The following is a 16,493-nucleotide window of genomic DNA, read 5'->3' on the forward strand; positions in this document are numbered from 1 at the left end:
CTGCTAAGAATGCAACATGGACATTGATTTTTTTCTAGTCAATTTAGAGATGAAACTGGTGTATTTTCAGAATCAAAACTGGTGTAGTTGTTTCCTGTTAGCTTTCCTCATTTCATCATTTCCCATCAAGAATTGCATTATGTTTCAAAAAATAAATAGTAAAAGGTGCAATCAAATGGTGTATCAAATAAAAAAGCCAACGATTGTATAAAACTTTGTTTTTCAATAATGTCAGTAGGTACTCCATGATACCTCACACTTTTTATTACTCTTTCCATCTATTTTCATAAAAAAAAAAGTTTTAATGGAGAAAACTGTAGGACGTAATGTTGTGAATAAATCATTTTTATAAAATCTTTGGGAGTAAATGTCTGCCATAACAGGTAAGTTACCATCTAGGAACCCCACATCCAATATCAGAGTGTCTAGTTCCAGTCCTGACCTAACTACTGACTTCAGTTCTGGGTCATGCACATCCTAGGAAGCAGACCATACTTCAAGTTAATGGGTCCCTGCCACCTGGGTGGAACACATGGGCTATGTTGCACGCTCCTGACTTTGGCAAGGCCCAGCCACAGCTTTTGAAATCATTTGGGGAATGAGTGAACAAGTGGGTGAAGATCAATTTTTATCTGTCTCACTGTATTTTTGTTTCTGTCTCTAACATTTCAAATGCAATGAAAACCAAGTAAAACAAATGTAGAAATAAACTCCAGCAGTATTAACTGCAAAACACATAAAATCCCTTCAACAAGTGTTTTTTCCTCATTGACTTATTAAACTCCTCAGCTGCCTGGGAGGTAAGTGACACATAAGGTGCATTTTGTAAATTAGAAACTAGCCTAAGGTCAGGAGTGATGCAGTGATACAATGATAAGCCGGTCTTTTGTACCAGCTAACTTTTTTCATTTTATCCTGTGACCAAATATTTCAGCTTGTCTTACACAGGGACATTCTTTCTACTTCCTTCATAAAAGGATAGTTTCATGACTGATACATGCAGCCGTGGAGACAGAGAGCAATATGTCTATGCATACAGAGCAAGTTTGGGCTCCCGGTGAAATGGTTGAAGATGTCCTGACAGTAGGATGATGGGCTCTCTGACACTGTCCATGCCAGCATTGTCACGAGACACTTAAATGACAGCACGATGGACTTACGACTGTTCATGAAAGACACTCATTGCAAAACTAGAGGGCAAATCAGTGGTAAATCAGAGAATTTGGGGAGGTGGACAGGAAATCCCATTCCCTGTTAAGCTGTGTCATAAAAAGTAAAAATTAAATAAAGGACAGTTTTATGGGATCTATAATCACTCTAAACTGGAATTGGCAATGAGGAACAATTCTAAAAGGTAAAGAATTACATTCAAGCTCACAGCCTCCCAGTAGCTGAAGAAACACACATCTTGGAGCATAAAGGTCAATATATAAATGACACTGAGTCTTCTCACAGCCACTCATCTTATTCTTGCCACAGTGGCCTGGTTATGTACCATTTAAAAGTTTTGGCAGAGAAGTACACAGCAGGGCCCCTGACTGAAGAGTAGGACCATGCCACTCACCCACATGGGGTCACTGAGGTCCGAGTCCTGCATGCGGATGCAGTCCATGCTAATCTCAATCTTGTTGGTTGCACCATTTTCTGATGGTTCATCCACAAAGTTCAAGTCAATGGGCTGAACTGAACATATAGGTCTACCATCAAAGAAAGAAACAAAGTGTGTTAGACACGGAAAGAAATGAAAACACACTCACCCAAGTGGCAACAATGAGCCCTTTTCTATTGCAAAACTAGCAAGACTCCTGAGTGGCTTGAATTCCCTAGGTCTGCATCCTGGTTTACCCTCTTACTAGACAATTTCAAGTCGCTGGGATCTAAGCCCTGCTTGTTAAATGGGCATAATGGTCCCTAACCCTCTCAAAGAAAGTTCTGATCAGAAAGCAGGGTAGAAGGGATGTGTCAAAGATATTTCATGTTGATGCCTCTTAGAGTCCCCCAAGCTTAGATATTGCTTTCATTTTCTCCTTAATTACTCACCAATCCAAATTGCCATCTGATAAAAGTAAAAATATTTTATAGCAAGGCATACATGAATAAGTGACCCACAAATCTCAATATATTCCCTTCTCAGAGAATACTTGCAATGTAGTAGTTGGCAAGTCTTCAAACTAAAGGAATGCATTTTGATCATAAAAATTGTAATTTCTTTGGAAGAGGCAGAAGAACACTTTTAGACCCTCAAAATGTATAAGTGCATCATCTTACAGTACATTTTTTCATTGTTAGAAGCTCAAAAATATCATTAAACTCTGAACACAGAGATGATATTGAAGGGCATGGATTTTCCAAGTGATATTTAACCAACTTTTACTGATAGAAACATGCTCCCAGTAAAAATATTTCGGTTCTTTACTTTTGTCTACATATGAATAAGTACAAATTTTCTTTCTTGCTTGATACTTACTGTTCCAGAAAATCCCAGATATGCTGGAACACTTCTGGACTGAGGAATTCACTCGGTTGTGTGCTCTGGGACATGGCAGATCGGTAATAACTTTCTTTCCAAGAGAAATGAGCTGGGGTTTCTACGAAACTTAAAAAAAAAAAAACAAAAGAGAAAGTAGGATTATAGTTTCTATATTTATGATGCTGAACATTTAAAGCAAATTCTATTAAGAAGATATCCAATGTTACCATGCTTATGTATCTAGCACCCTTACAAGATGCAAACTGCTATTTCTCTGGGCAAAACCACAGGCCCCATTTTGCCACACAATCAGACAGACCTCCAATGCTAGACAATCACTTCTGTTATCAAAGTTCTTCTCTCCTAATTAATAATAGTGTTATTATGCTTCGCATTTCCACAACCCAACATCTGTGTACTGTAGGTTTCAAAAAGAAAATAAACATTCCCTCATTAAGCCTGAGAAATGGTCGGACCCATCATTAAGTCTATATTCGTATCTCTACTGATTATCTACCAATTCTGTGGCCAGCAGTTAAAAAGCAGAATTCAAAAAGAGAAAGGAGCTCAAAAATCTTTTCATTTCACCCTCAGATTAATCACCTCTGTCTTAAGTACAGTCTTTGCTTCACATTCAAAGAAAACAAACTTGAACTTCCAGGCTTTCTCGAATTTTCTTTAATCACCAGTTATTTACCTTGATGTCTGTGTAGGTAGTTCTTAATTGGAGTGTGAAATTCTATGTTACACTGTGGGGTAAGCAAACATCTGAATTTGGCAAATGAATGCTGTTTCTGTTTGCTTCATTTTGCTGCTGAATCCTCAAGTTTACCTCCAGTTTACATGTGCGTGTATACATAGATTTAATTTGATTCCTGTGTATTTGAAAAGAAATACTCCTTTTATCAGGGGTTGTGTTTACTGACTTTCGACATTGAATAGATCTTACCATATAATCATTAGGATTTGATCAATTTTACACCAGAATAAAATCTATTGAGGCCCTACTCATTTTGTTTATAATAAAGGGTTAAAGAATATACTAGGATAGCCAATCATCGTACATTTCCAAATATATGACTTTTAGTTACACACGAATAATAACATCAGCTTTTCTTACATGATAATTTCCAAGTGATGTACACAAGATAATGTGCAGGTGCACGCAGCATGGGCAGGCATTGTGGTTTAGTGGGTGAAGTTGCCTCTTGCAAAGATAGTATCACATATGGGCACAGGTTAATAATGTTGTGGCTGTTCACTTCTGATTCATCTCCCTGCTAATGATTTGGGGAAAACAGCACAAGATGACCCGAGAGGCTGAGACCCTGACACTTCTGGGAAACCCAGATACAGCTCTTGGTTCCTGGCTTTATTTCGCCCAGCCCTGGCCATTGATGCCATTTGCAAAGTGAAACAGCAGCAGGATGATGGATTCTCTTTTCCTCTCTCTGTAAATCTCTCAAATGAATAAATGCTTATTATTATTATCTTCATTAGTATTTTTACTACACCAGCTTTGCCTTCCCACGTGATGGCCTTTATACGCGGAACAGATACGGGAAACGTTCAAAGCCATTCAAATAGTAAATAATAAAGCCTGGATTTAAATTAGGATCCTACGATTTCAAAACTGATGCTTCATTAAATTGCAAATTTACTTTCTAATTTTCATTATTACAAAACAAGTGATAGATCATAAGCATGAGATTTGTTAAAACTGTAACATCCTACTAAGGTCTGTCTTATCATAAAAGGCATCCCTTCTCCATATAATCAAGAAATGGCATAGGGGTACTAGTAATGACAGCTGAGTGTTCTTACAGAAAGGAGCTTCAACGTCACCATTAGGCTCGCAAAAGTAGTATAGGCTCAAAAGAGCAAGAGCACCAATCTAACCTGGAAGATTTTTCAGTCCTTGGATAAACTGTTTCAAAATTCTAACTATAACTTGTTCATACTACTTCACTCTTCCAAACTACCACATTACTGCTTAAGCTTTTATTACCAATCTCTCTTAAGTTTCTCAAAAAAAACAAAATGAATTTTCCAGTTAACCTCACAAAGTGTACACATTTCCATTCATTTTTAGTTCACAAGTCACTAGCCTATTTTTTAGAAATATTTTTTGTTATTGCAAAGTCAAATATACAGAGAGCAGAAGAGAAGGAGAGGGAGATCTTCCGTCCAATGATTCACTCCCTAAGCGACTGCAACAGCCAGATCTTCGCTGATCTGAAGCCAGGAGCTTTTTCTCGGTCTCCCACGTGGTTACAGGATCCCAAGGCTTTGGGCCAGCCTCAACTGCTTTCCCAGGCCACAAGCAGAGAGCTGGATGGGAAGTAGAACTCCCAGGACTGGAACAAGCACCTATATGGGATCCCAGCACACTCAAGGAAAGGACTTTAGCTGCTAGGCTACTGCACTAGATCCCTCTCCTATTTTTTTTTTTTTTTAAGATTTATTTGTTTTTATTGGAACTTCAGATTTACAGCGAGGAGGACAGACAGAAAGACCTTCCATCCTCTGGTTCACTCCCCAAATGGCCACAAGGGCCAGAGATGAACTGATCCAAAGCCAGGACCAAGAAGCTTTTTCTGGGTCTCATATGCTAGTGCAGGATCCCTAGGCTTTAGGAAAGTGGAGCAGCCAGGACAAGAACTGGCACCCATATGGGATCCTGGGGCGCGAAGGTGAGCATTTTAGCCTTTAAGCTACTATGCCAGGCCACTTCCCTGCCATTTGAGTAACTATTATTATTGTCATGCCTAGTTTAAAGGATACCAAAGATACCTTAATGCCTTTTAGTGAATTGCCTTGGCAGTCTCCAAGCTCCCTGAATTTATTCAGGTTCTTGAGAAATTGCCTCCGAGTAGTCACCGACATTCTCAACATGAGCCCCGTTAGCATCGTTCCTACTTGAGTGGAAATCATTTCTTTTCAATTGTGTGTTGAAGCCTGTTCTTTCTCCTGCCCTACATCCAAGCCCATATGCCAGCCTCACTTTTGGCAAACAGCAGAGAGAAAGATAAAATGCGTTTCCAGTGTATCTTATGCCTTAGTATTAATTTGCCATAATTTGAACAAACTGTAAAGAGAAATTCCTTTTTATATATAACTGAACTGATTCAATTCTTAAGCAAGCTTGTCTATTTCTGCACCAATTGCTCCCCGACCGTGTCACTCCATTAAGGTGACTCCCTTTTCAGAAGCCCCTCTCCCTTTGTGCTAGGGTCCATCTTAAGACCAGATTACCCCAAGTTTTTTTTTTTTCTCCTGTGACTCTTCTCTTCTAGCTTTCACCACAAATTCTTTTCATCAAAGTTCTGCACATTCCACACCTATTCAGCATCTTTTTTTTTTTTAAGTTGTTTACTGAACTGAATGGGAAAGTAGAAGAGAGATCAAGAAAAGAGAATTCTTCTATACGCCGATTCACTTTCCCATGTAGCCACAATAGCAGGAGCCGAGCCACTGGTGCAGGCGGGGCTCACCGCCAGGCCGCCCTGGCTGTGACAGAGCAGCCTTGAATTCCAAAGTCTGAGCGCTTCCTCTTCAAGTACTAAAACCTCTCAAATTCACACCCAGTTACCCATTCTCTAGCCTAGCCAGTTTTTGCCTTGGCAGTGAATTTTTCTCACTTTCCATTCCACAAGGGTTTTGTTCTGTCTTCATTTCCTGTGAGCATTTTCTCCCATCCAAAGTGTGACAAGTGCTCCACAGGTAGCACTTACTTCGGGGACCCCCTCAGGATTCACCACTGTGCCCCAGCAAAGCCTATTCATTCCTTTGGGCAAACCTACTGGTCTAAATTATTCAATCAACTATAATCTGGTGTGTGTGTGTGTGTGTGTGTGTGTAATCACTTTTCTCTCTAAGATTTTCCTATTTTTCTTTGAAAGGCAGATTTATATAGAGAAGGGGAGACAGAGACATGAAGATCTTCTCTCTGCTGGCTCACTCCCAAAGGCTACAATGGCTGAAGCTGAGGTGATCCAAAGCCAGAAGTCGGGAGCTTCTTCCAGGTCTCCCATGCAGGTGCAGGCATCCAAGGATGTGAGCTGAACTCTGCTGCTTTCCCAGGCCACAAGCAGGGAGGTGGATAGGAAACAGAACATCCAGGAGAAAAACTGATGCCCATATGGGATCCTGGCTCTTGCAAGGAGATGATTCACTGGTTGAGCTATCATGAGGTTCTCTACCTAGCATGTTTCAAGTCTTCTTTTCCTTGTTTCATTCCATGGCAATCTGACAATGTTTAAAAAGTATTTCTGGTACTGGCACAATAGCCTAGCTGCTAAGCCCTCACCTTGCATGTGCCAGGATCCCCTATGGTCACCAGTTCTAATCCAGGTTCCCCGTTTGTGCCCTGGGAAAGCAGTTGAGTATAGCCCAAAGCCTTGGGACCCTGCACCTGCGTGGAAGACCCAGAACAGGCTCCTGGCTCCTGGTTCTGGATTTGTGCAGCTCCAGGGATGTGACCACTTGGGGAGTGAATTGACAGACAGAAGATCTTCTTCTCCTTCTGTCCTCCTCTCTGTATGTCTGATTTTCATTTTTGGGGTTCTTTTTTGTTTGGTTTTCTTTTTGTATATCTTTCAATAAAAATAAAAAAATCTTTAAAATTGTATTTCCATTTGGCTAATGCAAGTCTGTTGTCCCAACTTACAAATGAAAGACTGGGAGTCCAAAATCACATTGCTATTTTACTGGGATTTTGCAGGTCAGGACTGTAGCATGGAAACACTGGGAATGGTAACAGGCGGATCTTTGGGATGTATCTCTCCTCTCTATTCCTAACAGAACCCTCACATGCAATCAGGACATTCATGCTCATCCACTGACTAAGTGAGTGGCCTGAGTTCACACAGACTGGAGTAGGTATAAAAACAAAAGTTGGAATGACTTCATAGGATTTATTCTTTCTGATACATCAGAATGATCTGTGTAAAGAGTGAAGCATTTTTTTCAAAAATGGGTTCAGAAAACTATAAAACTCAAGCACAAGAACTTAGAAAAGACTGACAGCTTCCAAATGCCAAGGGAGACTTTAGTGTGATGATATAGCAAATAAGTAGGTTTTCTAATTGGGACTGGTGCTGTGTTGTTGCAGGCTAGGCCTCGATCTGTGGTGCCAGCATTCCATATGGGTATCGGTTCATGACCTAGCCGGTCCATTTTCAATACAGCTCCCTGCTAATGTGCCCGGGAAAGCAGTGGGGATGGTCCAAGTCCTTGGGTCCCTACGTCCACGTGGAAGACCTGAAAGAAGCTCCAGGCTCTGACTTTAGATCAGGCCAACTCTGGCCTTTGTGGTCTAAAAATTATATGTATTATGTATAATATTGTATTATATATAAATATGTATTTATATTTGTATTATATATTTATATTGATAATATAAAATATATAGCTAAACACTTTCCAGTTTTAATATATGTGCGTACGAAGTAAGCACTTTCATTTCTTCCCAAAGCAGAAATGGAGTACACTGTGAAAATTTCTCTTGATTCTCCAAAAATTGTTATTGTGAAACTTATCTTTTAAATCTGACATGTTATAAACATATTAAGCGTATATAAATCTCTGTGTTAACATATTTGTAAATGCAAAATATTTCATATAGAAATATATCTAATTATATGTAATTATATAATGCAAAAATTTTAAATTGTATATTATAAATGTAAAGTTTATAAGATAAGGTTCCCAATAGTAAACATGAGAGATCAAGAGAAATTTATACAATGATTCTATTTCTGCTTTAGAGTGAACTATGCCTTAATTTAGAAATGTGTCTTCACACATAAAGAATAAAATGTTATCTAAGAATACATGTACAAGCATTAATGCTCCATGCAGATACATTCCTTTTAACCAAATCATCAAGGGTCTTTTCTGGTTCCTGCTGGTATAGATCACATTTCAACTTATGGGAAAGTTTTCTATTCACACAGGTACTACAGAGGATGGTTCTTAAAGATAGGAAACGTTTCAGGGGTGGACACTTGGCATGGTAACAACACCTACAATGCTACAATTCCATACTAGAATGTCTGTTCCAGTTTTGCTCCACTTCTGAATCCAACACACTCTGGGAGGCAAGCTGACCTGAACAGAGTTCCCTACTCACATCTTTGACCTGGTACAATTGAAGCTGTTAGAGGTATTTCACGAGTAAACTAGCAGATAAAAACATCTCTTTGTTTCTCTCTGACATTCAGAAAGCAGCAGCTCTCTGTATTTTGTCATTTTACACTTTGGATGAATACTTTTTCACTGTTAATAAATGGATATCCTAAATTCAAGTGAAAATACTCCTTAAAACAATTTTTTTTAAACTTTCTAGTCTTCGTACTTTTTAGATTCATACAAACTGACACAGGGTGGGTATCAAGTAAATGCTTGCTGCGAAAGTATTTGAGAAGTATGCCACCGATGGCAATGCCAACATTCAGAGCAGACTGCTAACGTTCAATTGTTTTCATGAGCGAGGTAGTCTGTGAGGTACCTTGCATTAATTTTCACAGCTTCCCAGGAGGTGGATATCAACATGATCCCATTTTGCAGATAAGGAAGGGCTTACTGTCTCATGGCTATGGGTAAGACGGGTCTCTGCTTTTACACAAGCCCTAGTCTGCTTTGTGCCAAGGTTCCTGATTTTGGGGGAGCTACTCAAGCTCTGTCAATGTCAGAGCTTATCTGCCACCATGAGGAAGAGACCGCAACCTCACCAGAGAAAAGGCCTGGAATTCTTACTTTCCCTCACAAGGAAAGGAGGCATTACATTTGAAGTTCAACAAAATCAGAACACATTTACAAGTTAATTACTTCCTGTGCCTACCTCCCAGAAATTTCATTATTAAATGATTTACTATGAGGCCCTTATAGTTGCACGTAGACAAAAACATTTTAATTCACCTAAATTCCCATACGCAAAGCACCCTGTTAACTCCTGCATTTTCTCTATCCAACCCCTCCCAGGAAGGACATCACAGTCACGCTGGCTCAGATGTCATGAATGAAACAGTGTGGTGTAATACTTAGAACTGATATAACAATTAGTATCGAAATACATGCTTCATGGTAGGCGTCACTGTAAGTGTGTTTTGGACATTAATTCCCTTAACGGTCTCATGATAAGATTTTGCTATTAGAACCTTATTTTATAGATGAGGGAACTCAAACCCATTTACATATCCAGCCCCAATGTACCCAAAGTTACATACCTAGAAAATAACATGAACAAATATCCAAACTTAGCCAACTGCTTCCTAACTCTCACATTGTGCTGAATTTTCCAGGTCAGAACCCAGAATGGGGGTCAGATCCTTCTTTCACAGTCCTAAGTTTTCACTACTTCGTATCATTGGCAAGTCCCTGTTCTCCTCTGAAGTTCAAGTTTCTAATCTCAGCACTTGACTCCAATGAGTTCTTACCGTCTCTGGTCCAAAGAGTCTATCATTCATTTCCTGGGAGCCTTCTGACTTTGTTATCTGATGGACTAAGGTCTAAAGACTCCTGACAACAAAGGCATACTCCTTCTCCTAGGGTTGCCCCATTATTTCTCTTTTTTTTTACCTGCCCGTTCAAGACACTTCCTTCCGAGTCACTTGTCCTTTGTTATTCTTTCTTGCCGAGGAAACCAAAGATCCTTCAGTGGCGGCGAGGGCAAACCTGTCTTCACAGATTCCTCTAACGCCTGCCGCCTTTGTTGAATCTGGCTTTTTGGCTGCACCCACCTGAGACCGCTTGAGCCTCATTACTTCCCAAGGACGGCCCCGTGGCTTCTTCTTGGCCCCTCCTCCCAACTCGCTTCAACCACAGCACTCTTGGGACCAAAGGCATCCTCAGTGACAACTTCCCATTCTACTGTTCCCACCACTTCCAGGTGAGGTTATTAACCATGACTTTCTGTGCAAATCTGCCTGGATGTCAGAATACCTGAGATGGCTGAGATGGCTGGCCATGACCTCAGTTCTTTCAAATCAGAGTTTGGGAAAGTAGATTCTGGACAAGAGTGTTATTTAGAAGTTCCCAAAGAGAGTCTAAACCAGCTGAGAATCATTGCAAGTTGGGCCCAATGGTTCACAATTGCTGAGAATAAATATATCCAGAGCACCTGGGCAGCTGCAGATTACCGACTACCACGGGGGAGTCTGGGCATGTGCTGCTAACGAGCAAATGACTCCCAGCTGGTGTGCGGGAGCCCTTTTAAGAAACCAACTTCCAGCTGAACCTCCATTGCACCCTCCTGCCACCCACCTTCAAAGAATAAGCCCAAGTTCATATTTCTGATCACAAAGGGAAACACAGAGAAATAAAAACAGATGCAAGTATGGTCCATATTCTTTTACAGTGTCTGCACTAATTGGCTAGGTAACTGGGAGAACCTTTTCCTCTTTTGGCTTGGTTTCCCATTTGGGGAACAGGAGGTTATTGGATTATTAGACAATCACTAAGCTTCCTTCCCAGTTTATGTGTCTGTTATTTTAAGACCCACCATCTATTGTTCCTCCCTTTTACACAAGCAGCACTAGTTGTGTCTGCATTGTGCTGACAATAGGTATTCTACTTGGACAGATCTATTCACGACACCTGATGAAGACAGCTCAATGTACATCAATATCATGGCTCTATGCTTTTCCTCCAACTTACTTATCATGCTAAGATCTATAGGCCCAAAATTGAGGTCAAGTTTCCGAAACTCCACAAAGACTTTCCACACTGGCTTTCGCTGATAGTAATCCCATCTGAAGGCCAGTCGCTCCTCATTTCTAGCAGTCCTACCTCCTGCAGGTAAATGTTTTGTGAAAGTGGCCTAAAGAGACGTTGCAGGTTTGTGGACAGGTGTCCACGTTCTAACTTTCCACCTGTGCAGTGTTGCACAAAGGTGTGCCTCCGTCATAACTGTAAGGGGTTTGCTTACTTGCTTTACTTAGTGTGAGAGGCCTGAGTCTGCTCCAAAGTGCTGGGTGCTGAATGTGTAGTAGAGTAGCCGCTTTTCTCGCCCTTTCCTTTCCTTACCTGCTTCACATCCTTGAAACAGAAGTACTTGCTAAAATGATCAGTGAGAAAGGTCTCTATGTCATTGAATGAAGATATTCTGCTTTTGATGATCTTGGAAATAATACAGGCATGCTATTTTGACTGAATTAAAAAAAAAATGAGGAGTGTTCATAGACTTTGACCTTTCCTCCAGTGAGTTGGATCCTCCACTTCGACCTCTTTTATTAACTTTTTGCATCTGAAGACAGAATACCTATCCATTAATTCAATCCTCAAATTCCCACACAGTTGGGGCTGGATTGAGGCTGGAGTTGGACACCAGGAGCTCAATCCAGCTCTCCCCAAGGGTGGCCAGAACCCAGTGACTTGAACTGTAACCACTGCTTCCCCTAGGGACTGCCTTAGCCAGCAGTTGGAGTCAGGAACTGGAGCAGGGCCGTGCGGCACACACTTCAGTATGGAGTGTGGCTGTCTTAACTATGAGTGGGCCAAATGGCTGTCCCTGTACTTGTCTTTTCACTCCGATTTCCCACAAACTGAAGTGTCCTCCTCTAATGTTTCCAAATGGTTTGCGAATAAAAACCTATTTAAGACAAATTAGATGCAAAATGATAACACATGAAGTTATACAGTGTGGGCACACTTTATAGCTGCTGAGCAATCAGGTCATGAGACTTCTGCAAACAAGGGGAGATGGTCCACAAAAGGCTGACGGGTAGTTTTAAATAGATGCTGTTTGTGTGTGCTATAAGAAAAAAACAAAACAACAACAACAACAAAGAACCTGCAATTAAAGGGGGCAGCCCTGCGTCCCAGTGAGGTAAGTCCTTGCTTCTAATCTTGGTTCAGACAAGCCAGCTAGGAACACTCCCTCTTGTATTATGACCTTTATACTTATCACTAGTTTATTGGTACTGTGATCTTTATTTTAGCAATTAAAGAATCAGTACTAGTTGACTAAGTCATGTCTATGGCTGAGAGATGCTGGAGATTCTTGCATATGACACTTTAAATTCATAATCTGTCTGCCCCGCCTTGAAAAGCAGAATTGCTATTTTAGTTAGCTAACTTAAAATGTAGTAAGTGTCAACTTTCTAAATGATGACAAGGATTTTTAACCTTAGCTTGCTCAATGCTATTTATGTAATATACTTAGATTTATTTTTCCCTTTAAATAATCCATTCCAAAATAAAAGGATCATTCCTCTCTCAGTAGCCTATGTTTTCTTATTCATTCATGGCTTCTTGATCATGGAAACTTGTCGCTAAAGACACTGAGAAATGAAAGCCCTTGACTTGTAGATGCTTTTGACTGACCTGTTTGCTATCTGATCTGGTTCATTCTCTTAAACATGATCCCTATCTATTTGGTGAATACTATGTGTTCCCTGTATACCAGAGCATCCCCTTAAATGAACAACCCACCTCCTGCAATCCCCACACATACACTTAACAGAGAGAGGGAAAGAAGGGAGGAGGGGGAGTATGTGTGTCTGAGAGAGAGAGAGAGAGAGAGAGAGAGAGAGATTATCATCTGCTGGCTCATTCGCCTAATTCCCAGACTGACACCACAGCAGCATTCAGCATAGGGCAATCTGAACTCCACCACAGCCAGAACTCCACCAGCAACCAGGTGGGAAGGTACATTCACCAGGAGCTCTAGAGGTGAACCGAGACAAAGAACTGCCTGTCCTGCTGGTCTGTTTGATTTGACTAGGAGCAGAGACAGAGTGACAGGTCCTAAACAGGTGGTATGGGAACAGGGTGGATTTCCTAGCCCAGTCGGCCTCCTATAACTGTATTGAGCAGAGTTTTAAAGAGGCAAGGGCTATGGGGCAGGATTGCGCATGCACAGAGCAGGAGTGAACTCATTTCTGGCTCAGTGAACTGCAACAACGTGGCATCCTACAGATTCCACCCAAAGTAAGTCTGGATAACCCTCAGAACTGATGGCCAGCAGATCAAGAACTCTAGTAGTGGCACATCAGATGCCATTTCTTACAGGCAAAGAATTTAAGACTGCAGGGGACAACATGAGTTGCACATTTGCTGAACTGGGAGAGAACTCATTGAGTTCAGTGCATTGCACTGGTCACACAGGAAAATAATACCAACTACGGCATTGTGTGGGCCAAATAGATCCATGTGGCTCTCAGACCTAACAGCCAATAGGTTCCAGCAAGATCAGCACCACCTGGTGTCTCCCTGATCCTGGGACCTGCTCCAACCAAAAGTGGGAAAAAATTTGTACAGACAACAGTGCAGCCTCAGCACAATATCACAGGAGGTAGAGATTGGTGAGCCAGGAGTTGGGGTTACGGTGTTCTTTGTGGAAATCTAACATAAGAACCCAGACCTGAAACGCACTGGAGGGAGTAGCACAATTGGCAGCAAGCAAAGAGTTGTGTGCCAACTGCAATAAGTAACATCAAACTGTAGACCTGTGGGTAACAGAGGTTAGAAACCTGCCCCACCCAAGAAGAAGAATCTGATAACCAGAAGTACAATGACTAAGAGCAAAAGAAGAGACTGAGGCACAATGAATATTATGGAAAACTCCCCTGTAAAGGAACAAAACCATTTGCCAACCTCATAGTTAACTGAGGAAGACATCAAGAAAATGGGGGATACAGAATTCAAAACATTTGTTATAAAACTTTTATCAATAACAAGCAGCACATAAGCAGGCATTCAAGGAATTGAAGGAATATGTTACACTGGAAATAAATCAAATGAAAGCTGGTATATCAGAAATGCAGAATACAGTGCAGCAAATTAAAACTACAATGAAGAGTCTCCAAAATAGAATCAAGGAGGCAGAAGAAAGAATCTCAGAATTGGAAGATATTTCCTGTCACCAGGGGGAAACAAACAAAGCTGGAAGCAGAGCTGGATCAGGCCAAAAAAAGTATTCAAGAAATGAAAGACACTATTAAAAGGCCAAATATAAGAGTTATGGGAGTCCCAGAAGGTGTAGAAAGAGAAGCTAGGTTTACAACTGTATTTAATAAAATAATAAGGGAAAATTTCCCTAATCTGGATAAAGAATTTGGAAACAAGATCCAGGAGGGGCATAGAACTTTCAACAGGCTTGACCAAAAGTGATCTTCACCACAACACATGATAATCAAGCTCTCTTCAATTGAACATAAGGAAAATGTGCACGTGAAAAAAAAATCAACTGACATATACAGGAATGCCAATTAAACTCACTTCCTTTATAGGAGACCTCTCACAAGAAACTCTACAGGCAAGAAGAGAAGAGGATGGAGTGACATATTCCAGATTCTACAAGAAAAAAAAATTGTTGACCCAGGATAACGTACTTGGCAAAAGTTTCCTTTGTCTTTGCAAATGAAATAAAATTCTTCCACAGGAAAGAAAAGTTCAAATATTATGCTTTTTCCAAACCTGTCCTACAAATGATACTTCAAGATGTTCTCTTGACAGAGAAGAGGAATAGCACCTACCATGACCAAAGGCAAATGTGAAGAACATCCCAGTAAAATAACAACAGAAGACTAAATCAATTAATAGTCCATTGCTAAAATAACAGAACCAAATTACTACCCATTCATATTAACCCTGAATGTAATGGTTTAAACTCATCAATTAAATGTCATAGATTAGTAGACTCAATTAAAAAACAAAATCCGTCGATTTGTTGCCTGCATGAGACATTTCTCACCAACAAAGATCAGCAGAAACTATATCTCATGGATTTTGATTTGTTTGGTAGTTTCATCTCTTCAAAACACTTTCTTCAGATTAAATTCTTCAATGACTCATAGATCATACAGTAGCATTCTTTTCTTCAAGAAGGCTCTTGATTTTCTTTTTCATTTCTTCAGGGAAATATTAGTCATTCAGTAGCATGTTGTTTAACTTTCTGGTGTTGTTAATTTCTTTTTTCTTTTCTTCCTGTTGTTGATTATGTTTTGTGGCTTTTCATTTAAAAGGATGCATACTAGCTGTGTATTGGAAACTATCATATCCAGTAGCATGTTATTTAACTTCATGGCACTGTAAATTTCTATTTTTCTTCCTGTTGTTGATTTTGTATCGTGGCTTTTCATTTAAGGGGGTGTATAGTAACTGTGTAATGGAGACTATCATATCCAGATGTGAGGATACAATGCAGTATGCATCTCTACTTCCAGACAAAGATGGACTCCCAGTGAAACTGTTTGCTCTATCTTGACAATAGGATGCTAGACTCTCTGCCATTGTCCATGCCCACAATAAAGGACCTAAGACTGTAAATGAAGAACTATGCTAGAGTAATGCTATAGAGGAACTCAGTGAGGAGGGAGGGAATAGGAAGGGATTTGGTAAATCCTAGGACCCATGGAACTGTATCATAAGATGAAAATAATAAAAAGAAGTAAATTTTTTTAAGAAGATGTGGAAACTTAGAAACAAATTTATAGTTGAAAACAGTATGAGCATTGAAATGTGCATTCTAGTGTTTCAGGAGTTGTGGCTATCAACAGTATGAAATCCACCTAAAATACCAAAAGATTGGAATAACTCTGTCTTGGATGAGATAACAACCCAGATAGGTAGATAACTAAAAAAAAAGATAGGGAAGAATGAGTTAGTGCCATAATAGGAAAAAAAAATAAGAATGTGGATCTATCACAAAATTCTTCAGTTCTGTCAGGGTCAGAACTATGTGTATTTTGCTTCTCAATTGTAGTTACTAATGTGAAACTTGAAAAGACACTGAGTATTTTTGAAACATTCCTATGTTGGATCACGATGGGGAATTGTGTCTAAAAGGGAAAAAAGAGGATCCCAGGATCTTTTCAACTGCAAATTAAAACATGTGAAGACTACCATAAAACATGTAAAATATTAAACCTTCAAAATGTTCTTAAAATCAAGTTATTAAAAATTGAAGAAAAAGTTTTATCATGAAGTCTCACTGTAACTATGGTCTTTAGCAAACACAGTTCCCTTGGAATTTGGAATTTTACCTTACAAGAAAAAGGATAAACACAAATATATTTTA

At 39.9% G+C, this 16,493-nt stretch overlaps 1 protein-coding gene across 6 annotated transcripts in view; it reads right to left on the reverse strand.

Annotated features, from left to right (window-relative positions):
* The window catches only part of TP63 (tumor protein p63), a 204,330-nt gene that overhangs the window by 124,838 nt on the left and 62,999 nt on the right, over positions 1 to 16,493 (reverse strand). For all 6 annotated transcript variants that reach the window (XM_041002852.1, XM_041002855.1, XM_041002851.1 and 3 more), the window contains exons 2-3: positions 2,468 to 2,596; positions 1,565 to 1,697 (exon numbers count right to left, since the gene is read on the reverse strand). In XM_041002852.1, the coding sequence (XP_040858786.1) occupies positions 1,565 to 1,697; positions 2,468 to 2,596 (262 nt within the window). The remainder of the gene's footprint in view (positions 1 to 1,564; positions 1,698 to 2,467; positions 2,597 to 16,493) is intronic.

Source organism: Ochotona curzoniae, unplaced genomic scaffold (genome assembly GCF_017591425.1).
Source record: "Ochotona curzoniae isolate NIBS_2020 unplaced genomic scaffold, NIBS_Ocur_1.0 scaffold_2587, whole genome shotgun sequence".
Taxonomy (NCBI): Eukaryota; Metazoa; Chordata; class Mammalia; order Lagomorpha; family Ochotonidae; genus Ochotona; species Ochotona curzoniae.